A 20,384-nucleotide genomic window follows, 5' to 3' on the forward strand; every position below is an offset into this window, starting at 1 on the left:
TTAGAAGAGTCACATACATGGATAACAGCAGAATATTAAATTAGAAGAACTAAGTATCAGCTTCAGTTGAAAGCTGGCTATCAACTTTTCACCGAAGGACAGGAAAATAAGAACTTGAAGCTCAGTTCTAAATACTTTCAAGAATTGTCCCTGCTTTTTAAATGACTATAGCAGGGTTTGTTATAGCATCCCCTGAATGCAACTATCACCCACTTTCTGTAATGGAGCAATTCAATCCATAAAAAGATCTGTTGCAAATAATTTCTTACATGAGTACTGTCAAAATTAGTTACTCTTGAACTTAATTCTTCCACTATACCTATCACAAATTTTCCTTGCTCTACCTTTTCTTGCCAAAACTACAAAAGGCCTGGTTGTATCTCATGTCCTTTTCAGTTTAACTCCAGCCAAGCTTTGGCTTTTTTAGTTACAGTCCTGCACACCCTGGGAAAGTGCCTACATTCTTCTTGGGTACCACCCACCCCCAATTCCACCTTTCATGCTCCCTCTCTTTGTACCTGAGCTCAGAAAGGAGTTCTCTGACAGCCAAGCTGCCCTCCTGTCACATCTGCTGGATGTCCCAGAGTAATATGTAAGGATCTGCACCTTAACAGCTGCCTCAAATTCTGCCAAATTTATTTCCTTATTCTTTTGCAGCCTTACTTAAAAGAATGAATCAGATTTCACTGACTTTGTCCCTAATGCACATTATGACATCAGCTCATTGAAAATGTTGAACGAACAAGTTTAGTCATAAATTACAAGTCCTAAAGCTCATTATTTTCCGGGCAGATTATTTAACCACACCAAACTGACACTGTCCTTGAATAGCCCCTGCCTTTTCTGTAGGCTCTATTACACAGACTGTATTCCATGCCTCCCTTGGTCTAGCTTTACCTGCTAACTCCCTTCCTTCACAGTTCTTCCCAGTTTCAAAAGCATCAACACAAGCCAAATGAGCTGAACTAAACTCCCCTAGCGTCACTCTAGCATTCCTACAGCATACTCCATGCACTTCAATCAGAGGCTTACTTTGCAGTGCACACCATCTGAAACTGAATCTGAGCCAGCAATTTATTCACTTGGGCACTATGGCTTGCCAGCAGTGTTGCTCTAGAACATTATTGCCATAGATCACCCATCAGTTTAACACCAATTTTCTCCTGTACAGCAGTTACAGTATCACTACTGCCAGCCACAGCTTGATCCTTTCCTGTCGTCCCCTCTCCACCCCCTGCACCAGAATTAGTGGCTGAACAATTAATCCAGTGAGGGAACTAATCAGTCAGAATTAACTTGATCTTTTTTTCTCTCCAGCTGAATCTGTTCCTTCATCTGATTCACCATTTGGCACCTGAACACACGAGAAATAAGTAGCTGGAATTTACACTGCAGTTCTACCACAGGAATAGAAACTGAAAATTGTGACCTCATTAAATCCTATTGCATAGGTTAACTGTATTCGTAGAGCAGTATCTGTAATATTGGTGGCATTAAAATGCTCTTTCAGATTTAGAAACTACTCCATACCCCCATCTGTATTTATCCTATCATGCAGAAATAACTTCATCTCCAGTTTTAATGAAGGAAACCGGATTCCATGCAGTCAGATGTCCCTGGAGTACAGGGAAGCATTCTACAGGAGCTACACTACTGGGTAATTCTTGCCTCCATTATTCTGGAAAAATATGAACTCACTGTACAGTCTGCTGCATGACTTCCATCTCTTCACATACAAAGGATGGCCATTCTTATAGAGTATTAGATAATTCTGACATTTTAAATATAGCAATAACTTTACTGTTGTTGTCTGAGTGGGAAAGAGGAAGAGCAAAAATCCTCATTCTATAAAGAAAAGTTTAAGTCCTATGGATATTTGGAATATCTTACTGCATATTAAGAATACTACTTCTGAACACTTCATATTTTACCATCTTCTGTGCAGGCCTTTGTCCACACTGGTTGCATTTGTTTTTAAAAAATTCAACAAAGAGATTAAACAAGATAGTTCATCCAACCAAACTCTCATTGTACAAATTTATAGCAAAAGATGTTAAGAATTCACTCATGGAAAGCAGGAACATCTCAGATTTTAAGCAGTTATATTTCTCTGGTGTAGGAACAATAGGCAAATATGTACAGATGAAAGAGAAAAGTAAAATTAAGGTATCGTACCTTTTTGTTTCTTTGTCACATCATAGTGCATGGCCTTTATATCAGAACGATCACATGTGTAAAATTCCTTTATGCAACATTAGCAATATTCTTCACTTTAAAATGCATGGTGTAACAAAAAAATGCCTCCTGGGATTTTATGCCAAAATAAACATTTGAAAACAAATAGGTGAAATTCAGTGTAGCATCTGCTTTTTACATTCACCTTCACAAGATGTCTTTTAAAAAAAAAGACTTCCTAGGAGATAGCTAGGTAAGCTTTGATACACCTCCATCATTGCTACTAGGTGTAACTGAAATGTAAAGTCTTTCTTACATTGTGAAATTCTGAATCCAGAGATCCCTCTCTGATTGAGAATACCATGGTCAGGTGTCTCAATTTTAACTCTGTAAAACAAAACTGGCAGAAGTAAACTGTAATTTGTTCTGTTGTATACAATCTGAAGACATATTTTGCCACAATAGAAACTATACTGGTATCCACTGAATGAAATCTTTCCTTCCAATCTAAATTATTTTTAGTTTTTACACCTGATTGCCTCAAAGAGTAAATTTTAGATTTAAGTGAAACATAGATAACATGAGCTTTGAAACCACTTAAAAGCAATGTCTTCCTTAGTCTTCTGAAGGGAAAGCAAGCTTGAACAAACCACACCTCGGAAAACTTATTAGCCATACACTCAAACAGGGTTTAGCAGACAATCTTGCACTTCCATAAGGGGGGTGTGGCAGGTATGGAGGAACTAATGTGTATTAAATCTTCCCCTAATACTCTCCTTCCTCTTCTCAAAGTTTGAGTCAGCTCATACCCCTTCAATCATTCTCCAGTACAACTTTTTCCAGATTCATCCATCTCTGGAAAGACTTTTAAAAAAAGAAAGCCAAAACAAAACCAACATAAATACGCTGAAGGCAAAAATACATTTAGCTATCTTTGTCATTCTACCTGTATTCTCAAAATGGTTTTAAGTATTTAAGCCAAAGTTCAATGCTTAACATGTATTTGTTTCAGTTGCGACAGAAGTAAACAGTTGAAAAGTCTATGAATGTACAAGTCAGCTCTGGGGCTCACCTAATCCAAAAGTTACCTCTCTAGCACTGCAGATCTAAACACCTTGATTGAGGATCCTTAAAAACAATACAGCAGAAACAACTGAAAAAACCCTATTTTCTACATACTTTTATTCGTCAAGGTAAATCATTCTACAATTTCTAAAATAACTGTGAGCTTAAGAATACTATAAGTCAAACAAAATCTTCTGCCCTTATTCTACTTGCTGTAACAATAAAAACATAAAATGATGTTTTTACATAACTAATCCATGGGTCATAAACAGTGGCGGTAATGAGGGAAAATTCAAATGCCACGCTTCCTGAAACCTGACTAATAATCTAAAAATATAAGGACAGTTTAATTCTACAAACTTGTAAGTCTACTGACTCATGGAATCACAGACTATTTAAGGCTGAGAGGGAACTCTGGAGGTTATCTAGCCCAACACCAGCTCAAAGTAGGTCTAATCAGATCAGGCTGCTCAGAACATTGCCCAGCTGAGTTCCATACACATCTGAGGACAGAAGATTCCACAAGTTCTCTAGGCACAAGTACTTTCCAGGGCTTGATCATCCTCACAGTGGAATATTTTTCTCTTATATCTAACTGGAATTTTTCACACTCCAACTGGAACTGTTGCCTCTTACACTTTCACTGTGCACCTCTAAGCAAACTTCGATATACTGCCCTTAGTACAAAAAGGCAACAATAAAATCTTCCCTTTATCTTCTCTGCAGGAAAAAAAAACCTCAAAAAACCCAGCCCACCACAATTCTAACAGCATCAACCTGTATGTCCTCAGCAATCCTGATCACCTGCAAACTCTTGACTCTGAACATGTTCCAGTATGTCAATGCCTTTCTTGTACTAAGAAGCCCAGAGAACTGGACACAGTACTCATACGCAGCCTCAGAAGCAGTAAGAAGGGAAAAAAATTCCTTCAACCCGCTGGCTGTTTTCTTGCTAATACAGCCCAGTATGCTGCTGGCCTTCAATAACACAAGGGCACACTGCAGACTCATCTGCAGCTTGATGTCCACCAGGACCCTGAAGTCCTTTTCTAAAAAACTCCTACCTAGCCAATTCATCCCCATCTCGTACTGCTGCATGGGCTTACTTAAGCAATACTACCAATATGAACCCCGAAAGGTACCACTGGTAACCAGTCACCAATCGCAACCCTGAGTCCAACAGCCCAGCCAATTTTCCACCAACCTTACAGTCCACTTACCCAGCCCATATACCACAAACTTCGACTTGGTCTCTCATTGTATCCTTACAGTGTCAAATGTGTTCTAGCAGGAAGAGGATTTGCTCCACAGCCTTCCCTGAGTCTGAGGCTAAGCTGACCTACATATAGTTCCCCCGATCTTCCTTCTCACCATTCTTGAATATGAGTATGATATTTGCTTTCTCAGATTCATCAGGAACATTCCCTTTCCTTCCTTTGTCTTTCTTTCATTATCAATGCATTAGACCCTTCTAGTGCCCTTGAGATTCCTTGCTAGTTTTAACTTCAACTGAACTTTGGCTGTCATGCCTCTACCCCTGCACATTTGTGCAATGGTTCTACACTCCTTTCATGGGACTGTTTTGCTTTCACCTTCTGTGTAACTCTGTGTATTGGTTACAGATTCCTCAAAATATGTGACCAGGGACATAAGTTGTCATTCCAGTAGTCTTGAAAAGCACTCTCAACTCAACATTTCTCATGCTGTCAGAAGCAAGTCCCAGAACGCAAAGAAAGGCCCCTGAAGCATCTTAAACTTCTTTACTTTAGACAGACTGCAGTATCATCTCATCTATATTTAAGTAACACCAAAAAAAGGCAATCTGATCTTCCATCATAGAAACAGAATTTTATAGCTCGCCTCCCCTGAATTTTTCCACCAATCAGTTGCTTAAACACAGAACTGGAGCCTCAAATACCCTGGTTTTCAATTAACTTTCTTTAAAGAGACTCAAGAAGAACTAAAATGGAACGCTATGAGTTCAAACAAAAAAATCTCTCATTTTTTACTTTTGCCAGCACAAGAAACTAAGCTGAGGTTTACCACTGAAAAGTCAAGTGCTACTACCTCAGTTTTCTTACTATTGAAGTGTTCTCACTATTGAAACATTCCTTGGGCTTAAGTGCAGAGAGTCCAGATTCCTCATATGACCTGATGAAGAGTGGTTTCATCCTCCTCAGTCTGCCTCTGGAGTGGTTCCATACATATTCCCTTCTGTAACCACAGTTCTCACCTTATGACTGCCAAAGAGCTGATTCATGTATTTTTAACCTTAACTTAAAGTTGGATTTGTAGGTGTCTCTTGTTCCAATATATGTATTTCTGTAACACATGTTGAAGAAATCTGACAGCATTATACAACACCAGTACTTAGGAGAGCTCATACGAAGTATTCAGCTGGTCTGCGCTTTAGGCCTTCAGTTCAATGATCCCACAACTTTCCAGTTTTTTTGAAGTGGTGTTGTAGTTCAGCTGAGTTTTTCCCCCTCTATATAGTCTCATGGTCTAAAAGGCAGCACTGACTTTGAAGTAGCTTTCATTCCTGCCAAGATATAAACTGATTTAGCCAACCAAAATCCAAACTAGCACTTTCACAGGTCCTTGGAGATTACCCATCGAAAAACCCTGAAAATGAATTCAGTAATTCAGTCCTAATGGCTTTTCCTGAAAAACTTATTTCTAGTTTTCAAGTTAATTTTCAAAATTGACACCACTCAAAACACCTTTGAGTAGTGGGTACAATAAATTAGTCTTGTCTTCCAAGCTGCTTATACAATTTTCTCTAGAAATTTTGTCATGGTAACTGAGATGAAGCACTAGTCTGAAGCAGCTTCTGCTGGGTAAAGCAGAGAGGTTAAATATCTGCATCTGTTACTGAAACTGACTCAGTTTTAAACTGTTACAGTAGACATACCCTCACATCAGCTGTCTTAATACCAACCTGAAGATAACCAAACCACTAGTCTAGTACTTTAGAGAAGGAAACTATTTTTATAAGCTTCTGGATATTTCATCATAACCCTAGACTAACATGCCATTTCCACATTCCTGTCCGTTTATTATTAATTAGAAACAAGAACAATTTAAATGACCAGCTCATAACACAGATCAGTGCAGCATATTATTTAAACTTTTGTACATTTTTTTTCCCTGTAAGAGAAAAAAACCTCTTTGACATATGATGCTTCGGAGATTGCAGAACTAAGAACTGGGCAGAACAGATGAAAGAAATTCCACATTTCCACTCAACCTGATGCACTGAAAAACCTACTCAAACAATGAAGGAGGCCTAAGGAGAAGCAAGAGTTTTCTATATATTCTGCTCAGCAAGATTATTGAGTCTCAAGTTTTCTTGTCTCCATCTTCTGATTCACACGAAAAGTAACCCTATTGCCCCTGGTCAATATTTAACCTAAGAGCAAGACTGGAACACAGCAAAGTAACTAATAACTCAAAGGCTGGGTTAAGTCCAAAGAGCAGAAAGGGAAGGAAAAAGATTAAGTGTTGTAACTTGTGAATTGTTTATGATTTAGAAGCAGATTTCTTCAGTTAAAAACTAGCAGTAAGTTCCTGCCAAAGCTGAGAAATCAACTCATTGTAACTGCAAGTAGGCAGTTTCCCATGGCAACTGCAAAAATTTTGTGCAGGATCCAAGTTTTCATTTAAATTCTCTGTATTTTCAAAAATTACTTACTTTCAGTCCACTAAATAAATTAACGTAACCCTGTCTCATTCAATCTGCCACAGAGAGACTACTGCTGCTGCTGCTCAGTGGTTCAGCAAATTCTAACCATTCCAGTAGTTTTCCAACTGCAGCCCGAGTGGATCACAGTTGTCTGTGGACAACTGAACAGAAACTAATGACCTAGATTTATTGTACAGGATAACTACTTTCCACTTAGAGAACTTCAGAAGTTCTTTGGCTTTTGTTTAACAGCCTAGAGCAATTGCATTATCTAAGCCTTTCTACAGATTATTTCTGTGTTCATGGTAAGAGATATTTAATAACACCTTTTTGACACTGCCCATTTTTTTTACTCCTCATCCTCTAAATTTCAAAACCTGGAGCAACAAGGAATTTTCCCTGAATGTTTTGGGGAATATTTGGCACAAGTCATCTTTACACCTTCCTCTTATCGCATGTTACTGAAACAAACCGAAATAGCAAAATCATCCACAAGAAATCCTGTAGGTGATGATTAAAAAGCAAAATCAAGTTCACAGATGTTGAGAAGGACATTTCTTGAGTACATAAAGTTAAATCTCTGTGGGAGAGGCTGCAGACATCAAGGGCAAGTTTTCATTGCTGTTCTGGATCCACATCTAGTCTTTGCTATTAATTTTGCTTGCCATATCCATCTAAGCTTCAGTATTTAAAAAGCTGGAAAAAGGCTACTCAAAGAATTTCAGCACAACATTTCCACTCAAAGACCCTCACTGGTTTATCAAAAAGAGGTATCTGTTCTGATGATACTGTGTGTGTCTCCAGTTGGCATTTTACAGCAAGTTCTACAACCACAGCAGACAGATGTAGATATCCATGTACGTTTAAAATGTGTATCTACTTCACAAATCTCTACTTCGATAGAAGCCTCAACTGCTAATGGTAACAATACTTGGTCTACACAAGTTAAGAAAATGAATTATGAACCTGATGCTGGATTTTGCCTGCCCTGATATGGTATTTAGAGTACTCTGAAAAGCTTTTATAAGCACTCCTACACTTAGTTTGGTTTAAGCCAACAAAAAAGGTACTTAGCAAGCATACTTTTCAGGTTTTGTTAGTGGTAAACAAGTACCTAGCTTATCCACCATAATCAAATGCAATCTGAAGTGCTTTGTCAGAGTCAAAAGAATACGATTCCAGAAACAACTGCTAAATAAACTGAAATACTGAGCCATCTGTGCTTCAGTTGTTGTATCAGCATTTTTAGAGACAAACAAACCTGACACATGAGCTGTTCTGTAGAACAGTAATGAACCTGTTTCCTAGCTACAGCTTCTAGAAACTTGCGCTACAATCCCAGCTTCAGAGATGTGTCAAATACATGCATTATTGAAAACTGTTGCTCTTCCCCCTCCTCTGACCAAATCCTTAATCTAAGACTTGAGTGAGAAATAGTGGAAACCACTCACTATTTGCATTAGCAAGTGATGAAACAGGAATGAAGGGACCAGTTTTGTAGCTTCTCATAGCTCTTACAAATTCTTATTTAAAAGTTTTGTTAGGCAACAGCTCACAGTAATGGCAGCAACTAGTTCTGACAGAATAAACTGTTGCAAAGTATTATTAATTCTAACAAGAGACTCTGTCCAGAGTACTACTTTAATTGATGAATGTTAGTGTGCTAAATATTCTAGATCATGAACTGAAACAGCCAATGATCAAACACACTTTCTAAGCTACCTCTGCTTAGAAGAATTGTTAGAATTCGGAATGAAAGTTAAAATGCTTTAGTTATAGCACCAGGGCTTATCTACCAGACAATATACAAAACCAAAACCATTTAACCACTAATTCTTAAGGAATCACAGCCAGATCTAATGACTGTATACCTTGACATAAAACTAATGGCTCACTCTAAAGACGTGTTAAGTACTGCATTCATTCAACACAGCACAGTGTCCATTTTCACAGGCAACACTGAGCTGGCCTAAAAGGGTTTTTCCTCCAGAAATGATTGGCCAGACTCCATGTTTTAACACTGCTGCATTTTGATCTGATTCAGGTGATACCCACTCTAAGGGTATACCAATCATAAAGTATTCCAGCCCACGTAAGTGCCAGATAATGGCGAAACAGCAGACATCAACCATACTTAAACCAGAAATCAGATGAGGTCTCAGTAATTCAGTACTCTACCATCAGCAGACTGACAACAGACAACACTATCAAATCAGAAAAATCTACAAAACACCTGTTCATGTAGTTTCATACAAACTCAAGCTTAACATGTCATATCATCTAGTCATGGAATTCTGAAAGCAAGTTTGGACAGATAAAAATACACTGCACCATGCTTCACTTCCTCGGTGTCACTAAGTTTGTATTACAGTAAAATATTAAGTTCAAGGCTAGAGCAATCCAAAGCTTTAGTAACAGGATTCAGGCTATTTCCATCATTAGATCATTGCTCCAAAAGTTAACCAGCTGAGCAAAGAATAAAAGCCACTATCATCCAATCTGCACTTAGTTGCTAGCTCTGAATTAAAGCACTTTCAGGTACTGTAAGAGCTCCAATATCAACATCTGTATTAAAATCCTCAGCACATGTTGTCTAAAGAATGCACAGGAAGTGACTGTTTTCCTTCCTAGAACAGTAGGCACCAGCTATTGGGTTTCAGTTTCAACAGATGCCAGCCTGATATTTTGACTTCTATGCATGACCTAAAAACTAACAATAATAAAAAACCCCACACAGTAATAAATATGAGTTCTCAAAGTTAAGGTTGCACTCCAGCATAAATATATGAGAGGATAAACAGAAAATATCTTCCAAAAATTACTGCTATAGTTCAAAAAATACTGAATTTAAATGTTATAATTGGGGCTTAGCAACATAAGCATGACTTACGCCTCTAGATTCTAAACAAAGGATATGTCCAAGGCAAGATCAAGTGTTCTGTCAAACCCAAAGCAATGAAGCTTAGCTTCAAAATAAATTTTCATATAAGATTAACCGGCATTATTTTCCTGTGCACATTGAGTTTACATTTTCTTCAGCATATGCATAACAAGATATGAAATATCAAAAGCAGTATTAATGAGTTCTAGAAGTTTTGTGCCTTAACAGAGTTTTGTTGACATGCTGAAGCAGTTGGAATCATGCAGAAACAAAACATAGAAGTAAAAAACTTAATCAGAAAAGCTGTTTTTAAATCCATAAAATAAATGCTGCTTTCTAAGCAGCACATATGTAAGAAGTCATACGCATTAACATCCACAAAATGGCTCTGTAAAGCCATTATATACACTTATTCAGCTTCACTGTAATACTTCCATTAAAACTTACCAATATTGATATTGCACTTTTATAATTTAAATAATCCATCTACAAAAGTTAAGCTATTTTCTCCAGATTTCACCAGCAATTACTGCTGAAAATGCTTTCGCAAATACAGTCTACTAACTTGTCACAAGAACAGAACTAAAGACTGAATTTTGTATTATACTATAATTAAAGGAACATACTTTGAAATTAAAAGTATTTTCTTCTGAGTTACTATCTCCAAGATAAATTTAAGTAACAGATAATTAATACTTCATTATGGGCCAAATTCAAGCTTTTTAAACCATGCTAAATATCCATCCCTATAGCCAAGGAACACAGAATACTATTATTGAAGTTATTGAGATGTCAGCAATCCAAGAAATAAGGATTCTCCCAAACGCCTCACTTGAATACAAAGGATCCTATGAAATTCTTTATACGGGGCATACATAGAAATGCAGATCTCGCCTCACAGGAACTGTCCTGACCCTTTTTTTTTTTTTTTGATGTAAGGACTTGAAACTTCCTCCTCCTAATTGCATTACCTGAATCAAGTACTGGAAGTGTTTTTGAACAACCATAGAAATAATTTTTAAATATTTATTGCCTATGGTATTTGCAATCATACCATCACTGACAAATCAGTTTAGAAGAGATATGCTGATGGTAACTGTTCTATGGAGAGCTCTTCTATCTTTTGTCTCACATGGCTTTCCAGCTCATCTTTCCTCCTTGAAGCTAATCACTAATTTATAGGCCACAAGTGTGTTAAAAAGCAAGTTCATAAATTACTGGAGTTTGGGGAAAGTACGTATCAGTCATTCAACAATAATTATCAAGACCTGATCTTTGCTCATAAGAAACTTTGAGCACGCAATCCTGTTTTATAAACTGACTCCATAATTAGATACATTTTAGAATATTCTTTGAACTTTGGCTGGAAGTATGACAGGCAAATCTCCAGAATACCTTTCTAGTGATGTTTTGGTCTGTTCAGCTTATTAGCCAGTGCATGCAATTACTCTATTTGATTTTCAAAGTGTAGCTTAAGGCTAAGTAAAATGATTTCACCATTTCCCTTTTGGCCTGTAACCAGTGAGGAAGGCAGCAAAATATATAAGCAAAGACAAAAATCTAGACCATACTCTAATTCTTGTTGCAGCAAGAAGGTTACAAAAATTCTTTCTTTGGAGAAATGCAATAACCCTGGGCATATTATGTAGCTCTACTGAACTACAGAATTACACTGCATGCAAAAGACTAAAGACCATAAAAACTGTCAAAATGCTAAAAAGCACCAAAACCCAACTCCTCCAAACTTCTTCAAAGCCATATACATGTGCCTATGCATTATGAGTTTACAAGAACATATCTCTTCCCCTTCCTACTCTCCCTCACCAGAAATGCAACTGCTTTCACAATAACATCAAGTTATTTGCTGTCCTTTATTTAAAAAAAAAAACACACTGAAAAAACCCCAACACACACACACACAAGTACATTCCAGCCAAACTGAGAATTAAGACAAGAACTGTAGCTTGTTCAATAGGACTTATTAATACCGATTGCTTTCCAAGTCAGAGAGCTACAGATCTTCACTGCATAAGACAGCAACACAGATACTAGTCCCTGAAACATTTAAAGAAAACTATTGTTTCCCTCCCCATCTCTGGCATGTGTTTGCCATCGATGGTCACAATCAACATAGGCTTTAGCATCAATTTGCAGTAAAAAGAACCAATAGTATATCCAGCATCCAATAAAGATTTCACTCTTTTTAATATGAGCAGTGCTAATTTGTACCTACCCCTCCTCATAACGAGCTAAAAATCAGTAAAACATCTAATAGTTCAAAACTGCTGAAACTGCAACGTGTAAGAAAAACAGTTGTTGTATAACTGACTGGTCAGTTACGGGCACTTATTAATTCCAGCTAATGCTTTTGGCCTAGTAATAGGAGATCTGTCTACACAAATGAAAACTGCCTCTTTCCATAGAATTGTATTGGCTGGTAAATACAACATTCAAGGTGGAGCTTTTGCTGAGGATGGCAGGAAGAAAAATTAAGAATAACTTAATACAAACCTTCAGCTTCAGAAATGTGCTAATTAGGTACAAATAAGTAACTTTATGCATCCAGACAAAAGTGTGTACATACATAAGTTCAAACAAGCATAAACAGAAAGCCATAAAAAAAACCTGCTAAGAACACTCGGCTGGGGATGCATATAAAAAATGAACATGTGGCTTAAGCAATGCCATTTTATACATCCTCTGGCTTTCTGTTCCTAAGTTTTCTCTACCTACCTTTCTTCTATACCTTTTAAATTGCCTTTCAGTCTCATAAAAATTCTTGGACTTGATAATCCTGCATTTCTGAGTCCACTATGTTCTGCTTAAACTTGGGATAGAATATTTCACCTTCAAGTCCTGATATCTTAACAGCTAAGCATATAGATGTTGTTTGGTTTATTGTGAACTGTCCAGGGGATTCCTTTTTTACGCATTTTGACACTGCTGCAAGATCCATTCATTCAGTATTTTTACTTATGTGGCCTGCATGACTCACCAATTCCACAGTACCCAAATCAACATTCAATGCATAACCTTCACAGCTAACACAACCTTCTACATATTATTCCAAATGGAGGCAGAAGTGTTCTCTTGGACTTCTAGAAAGCTTAGCTCATCTTCTGTATGCCCTCCCGTTGAAATCAAAGTTAACTAACTGAATTGGAAGACGAGTTAGGTTTGAAAAACAAGGATTTAGTAAGACAAAAACTGATAAAAGAGGGAAAACTAAGGTTAGAATAAGGGAGGGTAGGAAGAAAAAGGAGTAGTACTAGAAGTATTTTCCTCACACCACTGAATTCTCTGCTTGTTATTCATAACCTATTCCTAACTTCGTACTGTTGTATTTAGTAATGTATATGGAAAAGACCACAAACTCAACAAAATAGGATATATTCACAGCAGAGAAAATTCACTTTCAGTTTAGGCGATGGACTATGTTAGTAAAACTTCCAGCAGCAAAAATTTAAATTCAAGTCTTATTAGGATCTGATTTTGATCACACTCATTTTTTGCAGCAAACACCAATTAGACACAAGACAAATTAGCATAATAAGAACAACCCAAACAGAAACAAGTACTTTATTTTTTATTTAAGCATAAAAAAGTCAAATATGAGTCACATACTTAGACAATCTCTTAAAGCCACCAAGAGTTTCAGATCACAGAAGCCAACTGAATGAACAAAATGACCACAGGCCTGACATCAACATCTCAGAAAGATACTAGTACATTTTGCAGTTCCAGATTCGTGATCAGTCTTAAGAACTCCATTTACATTTCAGACGAAAATGGCTTCAGAATCAGTTATATCTGTACCTTCAGAAAAAGGACAGATTTGAGAATTCTGGGATGTTCATTCAGTCGCGAGTCATACATTCCACCACAGTACCAGGTTTCAGGTGAGTTTATTACTCCATGCTGTTTATATAAACTACTTAACTGATGCACAAAATATTAATATTTGTGAGCAATTCTTTGCCACATGTCCTCAGACCCTTTTGGATCAGACTGGGGAAATTAGCCATCCTGAAAAGGTGTTTCTCATCAACCTCATACATGTTGTTGTACCCACTACTAAAAAGTAGCTGCCGCTCTGTGTTATTCTGAATGTTTTTCTAGTACATTCATGGCATTTCAGTTAAGAGTAACTCTACCATGAATATGGAACCTGCTAACCTTACAGTAGCAAGCAACTGTCTTGTTTCATAAAAGAAGGGTTTAGGTCATCATGGTCAAATTCACAAAATGTAAATTGAACACCAGGTTTAAGTAAAACTAAGCAGTAAAACAAAAGTATACCTTTAGGAATCACACTCTATCACACTCAACAGTAATTAATAGGAAAATAACAGAAGGCCTAGAATACTCCAGATAAAGGAAAACCCACATAGTACAAGTATTGGCATAACACTGAGGAGTTACAATACAGAGATATCCAAGAGGCTCCACAAAGGATAAACTCAGTCTGGCAGCTCCCAGGTCAGCGCTAGTCCTGATATGCTCCTGGACAAACTACTGAGGTATACTTACACTGCACAGTAATTCAGTAAGACTTTCAAGCTCCCTATCACTCAAGAGCAAGAAAACAGTTTCTAAAGCAGAGGCAATCCAGGTATCTAAGTAGCCATAATAATGAAGTACACTTCAGCATTGGACATAGCGAGACAAGGTGAATTTCAATGTATCTATGTTATGGTTAATCTGTAACTCAAGTAATCCACCCATATATAACAACCATTTCAGTATTCATTTTCATTTAGTTTGTTCCTGAAGGAGTAGAAGTCATTTCAATGGACACTCAAAAAAGGTTACTCCTCAATGGTTAAAAGCTATTTATTTCTCCACTCTAATTCTTCTTGCAGACATATTTAAGCCTCTTCTTTCATAACACAGACCTTAACTATACCCCTGACTGCCACCTCTATTTCAAAAAGGTATTTCTGAACAATGTGTTTGTTTTAATCCCTCCAGTTAGTTTTGTAGTAGTCAAATTTCCCCGCATTTCTCAAGACATGTATTCAACATCATTATATCCCAAAGAACTGCAAGACTGTTTGTAGTATCACAGTTTTGTGAATAAGGCACTGGTAGTTCCTGTTTTCTAGCTGAGTTATTGAGGGTCCTCTAGGGATTTGGTTTTGTTTGGTTTGTTATTTAAAAAACAAGACTCCACACCAGAAATGCCTACTAGGCAAGCATAGCATATTCATACTTTCTAAAAACATTTGTTTTACAGCCTACCATCACTTCAAACTCCCAGTCCTCTTAGCAGTAAAAATCTGGCACTTCCAGTTTGGTTGACTGTCCTATCTTCTTATAGTATTAGGTAGGTTGATTACTGTAAGCACTGGTACGTTTAGGAAGGAACACTGTAGGGGATTACAGCAGCTCATGAAGTGAGGAATTCTCAGTTAAACTATGGGAGATTATTTTAGAAAAAACATTTATTGTAACCTCTTCCTTACAAATTCAAGTTTATCTTGCCAAAAACTTTGTGCCTAGTGACTGAACAGGAATTATACTTAGCCTAGGAAATCTACTGCTGATTGAAAACATTACATGTATATGTTGATAGAGAAGTCTCTTTAAGCAACTGTACATCTTATCTCATTCCACTGGGGAAGGAGGATAAAGAAAAGGAAAGAGAGCAAACAATTCACGATAAGAAGTTCTGCAGGCTTAATATACCTTGCTCTTCTAACTAGTACTTTTTAAGCCCCTGCTCCCCCGCCTCGAGGGAAGCAAATTGCTCTAATCTGCGTGGGTCCGCCTCACCCATTTAACTGCACATTTGATTCATCTGTTCCCATGAAAGCTTCTGCTTTCTTGGGGAATTTTAAAAATTTGAGTGGATGTACGTGGGAAGAGTGCAGAATTCCTTCAATCCCTTCAATTCCTGCAAAAACACCTCTGAAGCCAACATATGCTGGCTATATTCAAACGGAAGACATCAAAGAAAGCAAACAGTAAAAGCTACTTTTTAATCTAGTCATCATAAAAATAGATGACACAATACTTACACACTAACTACAGTACTTCCACGGAAATTAACATTTACCATAATGAAAAAGTTGACACAATTGCAAGTCGAGAAATGGAGACTAATAAGATGTTTCTTACAAAAAAGAAATGTCTTAAAGGACTACTCAAACAATACAAATAATCTTTCACATTTTTATCAAATAAAAGCCAACAATGTCTTCCAAATGCACACGCTGGCAGTGAGCTTTTGCTAAGCAACAAAGTACTACACCATTTGGCATTTGTCTGTTTCATTGCCTCCTCTCAGAACTACTGCTTCTGTGAAAGATTCTTTCTGAAGAAAGTATCTTTAGGAGAATGCAAGATCTCTTTACATAGAAATACATAAAATGCAAATGGAGACTCTTCCTTCTGTACTCTTTCTTTGTCTAAGAACTGTTGAGGTGGCAGAAACTTCCTCTACTTAAAGCAGATAAACCATGTCATTGAAAAGAAAGGTGTGCACATTATGCTTTGTTTCACTTGCTCTCTGAATCAAAGTCTGAAAGCCATTAGGCTACTTTCCTCTTTGTACCTACTAACCAAATATGAGATGGAAAAAAAAAAGAGACACTAATGACTCCAAAGGCAGAACCTCCACAGCTTATTACTCACAAGTGAAAAAAAGCCATGACTGATTATCAGAGTTCAACTCTTATAGCCTTACTTTATATAATTATTTTTAAAGTGCCCAGGGTCATCTAGTTAGCATTTCAAGCCCTGCCATTCAGACACGAAACAAAATCAGCAAACTTTCATGTTTTAATTGGCAGCAAGATTATAGTTAAAAGTTGTATTGTTTCCAGTCAGCTAATGGGGAAACAAGGCTAGAACAAGAAACAAAACAAATGAGAAGTTGGAAATCAAAAGTTTCAGGAAGACAGACAAGAAATAATTTTATGAAGATGCAGACTGTAAGATATATAAGATTGCCTCCCACATTACAGGGAGAGGAAATTTCTACTACTGCAAAGTTTATATAAGTAAAATTCCTGAACACTAAATCATACTTAGAACAAGAAAGCAGCAGGGAGCAGAAGCCATATAACTGATAAGGAAGACAGTCAAAAGAGAACACGCAGCATGGAAAAGATACTTTTCTGAGAACTGTAACTATCAAAGCATGATTTGCCCTCACATGTTTCATTATTTTAGGAACCAAGAATGTGATGCTCCAACTGAGGCTTCTCCTACTGTCAGAGAATTTATAGAGTTCTCTTGTCCCTCCTCAATGCACGTTTCCTGCTGTGCAGAGAACTTGTACTCTTTTCTTCCCTGAAGGTACCTCCCTCTACTTCATTTAGTTTCACAAAACCTACCAGTATCTACCTATACCCCTGTAAAACTTACCAAAAATTAGCCAAAAAATTAAAAAAACATTAAGAAGGAAGAGGGTCAGTCAAAACTTGCTCATATAACCTTTGTTTCCACAGGAAACCATGCTAAGAGTTTACTGACCCACAATCTGTCAAAAAACCATAATGGACTGAAAAGAAAACATTAGACTTCTTGCGTTACTGGCAAGTAGGATGCTTAACAGCTGATGATAGAAAGCATATTTGCAAGTGGGGAAAAAGAATGACCAAGATTAGGTAGGTCACAAATAAGCAGAAAATTCCCATAGTTTATTCACCTTCTACATCAGAAGCAGTTCTGAAATGTAAGATTGTTCAAAGACTGTAGGCCTCTCTTACTGTAATCACCTAACCACAGACAGTATCTCTCTTTTAAGGATTTCTACATCATTAATGCAGTTAGATGATGCCCTTCAGCCTCTTTACTATAGCATCATCAAGCCTCTTTCAGTAGCAGATGGAACTAAGTATTTGACTTTACACTGAAGCGGATGAAGAGTGATCACATAAATCCATTTGCTGCATGTGTTGCAGCACCACTCAGGAAGAGCGGGAATATAAAAAAGGCTTTGTAATTAGTACTGCAGTGATCTTGTAGATAGATACAAACTGACTCGAGATGGTTACTGACAAAGTTTTTGCTTCAGCAATAGATACACATGGATCCATTAATCACTAGTGTGCAGTGAATTCTCTAGATACATATGGAATTCCTGTAAAAGCTGTAGCAAGAATCCAAATGTGCTGCTGAAACACCCTGGAGTCCCCCAAAGCCGAGAAGAAATAAGACACATCAATGTAGTATCCAACTTTACTACGTAGACATAGGTACATAACCCTTAACAAACAGCTGAAGTGGGATAATTATATTATTCCCAGTTATTACATCTAGCACTTTACAGAGCAAAGCATGTGAGTGCACAGCCACTTTGATGCAAAGTCCAGTAGCTTAGCTGAACCTGTCAGAGAAGACTATTCAAGCTCAGCTGTTGGACTTTGTACTAAAGCAGTTGGAAGTACTTGCACACGTTTCTTTCTGCCAAGAGCACTACAGGTTTGGGTAATTTTCAACAAAGTTGACAACTGGAGTAGGAAGAACTTGTCACCACAGCAAGACATATCAGCATGTGTCAAGCCCCCAAAGGCAATCATTAACTTGTTCAGATATCTTAATTAATCATAGCTAAATTACATAGAAACTTCTGCTCTGATGTAACAGTTTCTAGACAATATTCCTGAATACTAAGGATTCACTGAAGTACATGCACTTTTCCCACAAATCTCATTTGACAACTGAAGGTAAACGAGGACAGAATCCAGCCTCCAAATACTACAAGGTACCTGAAGCCTTTTCACCCCATCACACAGGTTTCTACTCTTCCCATAGCACTCACCCTAACTAGATATCACAGAAGCACAGAATTGTCTAGGTTGGAAAAGACCGTGAAGATCATCCAGTCCAACCATCAACCCAACATTAACAGTTCCCAACTACACCATATCCCTCAGCGCTATGTCAACCCAACTCTTAAACACCTCCAGGGATGGGAACTCCACCACTGCCCTGGGCAGCCCATTCCAACGCCTAACAACCCGTTCTGGAAAAAAATGCTTCCTAATATCTAGTCTAAATCTTCCCTGGCCCAACTTGAGGCCATTACCTCTTGTTCTATCGCTTATTATCACAACACTTCACAGAAGGTTAATGAATTAAGCCTCAACACACCCGGCAGCTTAGCATCACCCTGTTAAGGATGAGCCCTGAGGCACAGAGAAGAAGGATACAGCAAACCGAGGCCACACATATGCATATACACATAAGATCAGCGAGGCAGGGCTAGGTTATTGGCTGTCAGTCCAGAAAGTTTCACGTACCGACATAGAATAACTTCCCCAGGAGGCACGAGGGTCGGCCGGGGGGCCGGAGGGGAGCAGGGCGGCGGGTGAGAGGAGGAGGAGGAAGCCCGGGAACCGAGCGGGCCTCGAGGCAGAGGAGGGGAAGTGAGTCCTGCCGCCCGGACCCCCGCCACCGCGGGAAGTTCACAAAGAGCCGGTCCCCGGGCAGGTCGCGGTTCCTGCCAGCACCACCGGCCCAGCCCCACCCAGCCGACCCCCGGCCCTGCGGCGGGGGCTCTGCACACAACTCTGGCCTCCTCAGTCCACAGCGCCGCCTCGCCCACCCCAGGCCCTCGACGCCGCCTCCTTACCTTGGCCACATAGTCCTTCACCTCATCCAAGTCTCCATTTTTGAGGGCCCACATGAACTCCTTGTCAGACATCGCGGCCGCCTAGCAGAGACGCGGGCGGGCGAGGCGGCGAGGGGCCGGCAGCGCCTCCACGGAGCGAGGGCGGCGGCGTGGAGGGCAGGAGCCCCTCCCCCGGCTGGCGGCCGCTCGCTGCCTGCCTGCCGGCGGGCGGTGGGGCGGGGCCGCGGGCCGGCGCGGTCGGGGCTGGGCGCGACAGAGCAAGGCCGGGCCCGCGGGCAGAGCGGCAGCACGGACCCGCTGAGGGGAAAAGCGGTTTTACTTGCGCGCGGCGCTTCCGCTTCCGGTTCCCACCCGGCTCCCCTCCCCCGCGCTCCCCTGCCCACCCACCGGGACACCCACGCGAGGGGGGCGGGGGGGGGGGGGAACGGGACCACGGGGCGCATGCGTCGCCCGTAGGCTGCCGCCGAGGCCCCTCTGCGCATGCGCCCTCTGAAGCGTCCCCACGCTCCCGGAGATACCGCGGGGGGGGAGAGGGGGAAAGGGACGACAGCGCATGCGCCCTGAGTGCCCGCGGCCTCGCCCCGCCGGCGGCCCCGCCCCCGGTTGCGCGGGGGTTGCCATGGTGCCGCGGCCTGCGCGAGGCCCCCCCCGGCCATCTGGGCCGCTCGCCGGCGGGGCCGCTGAGCCTGCCGCGGGCTGGGAGGCCAGCGCTGTGAAACGCAGCCTCACGCTTACCTCACCTGGCGGCCGGGACCCTGCGGAAGATGCGCGTGGGGCGCTGCGTCTCTGCCCGGGGCGCTGCGGCGCGGTGGGGGCGCAGCAGGCCGCTTTGGGCACCGGGGTAGGGGGGGCAGCGGGCCGCTGGGTCCTGCCTCCAGCCCGGCGGAGGAACTCCCTGTTTAAGTATCTGTTCCCACTGAGGGAACTAAGTGTCTAAATAGCTGTTCTACAAAACCCGAGGCACTGAACATGCTGTGAATAACTATCATAATGCT

General features: G+C 39.9%; 1 protein-coding gene across 2 annotated transcripts in view; it reads right to left on the bottom strand.

Moving 5' to 3' along the window:
- Positions 1 to 19,749, bottom strand: part of MTPN (myotrophin) — a 41,808-nt gene extending 22,059 nt beyond the window's left edge. For both annotated transcript variants that reach the window (XR_012629312.1, XM_074871766.1), the window contains exon 1: positions 19,390 to 19,749. Coding sequence is in view for 1 of the 2 variants with exons in the window: in XM_074871766.1 (XP_074727867.1) it covers positions 19,390 to 19,461 (72 nt within the window). In the remaining variant the exon portion in view is untranslated. The remainder of the gene's footprint in view (positions 1 to 19,389) is intronic.
- Between the last annotated feature and the right edge of the window lie 635 nt (positions 19,750 to 20,384).

The sequence above is a fragment of the Strix uralensis genome, chromosome 5 (genome assembly GCF_047716275.1).
Source record: "Strix uralensis isolate ZFMK-TIS-50842 chromosome 5, bStrUra1, whole genome shotgun sequence".
In the NCBI taxonomy this organism is placed as follows: Eukaryota; Metazoa; Chordata; class Aves; order Strigiformes; family Strigidae; genus Strix; species Strix uralensis.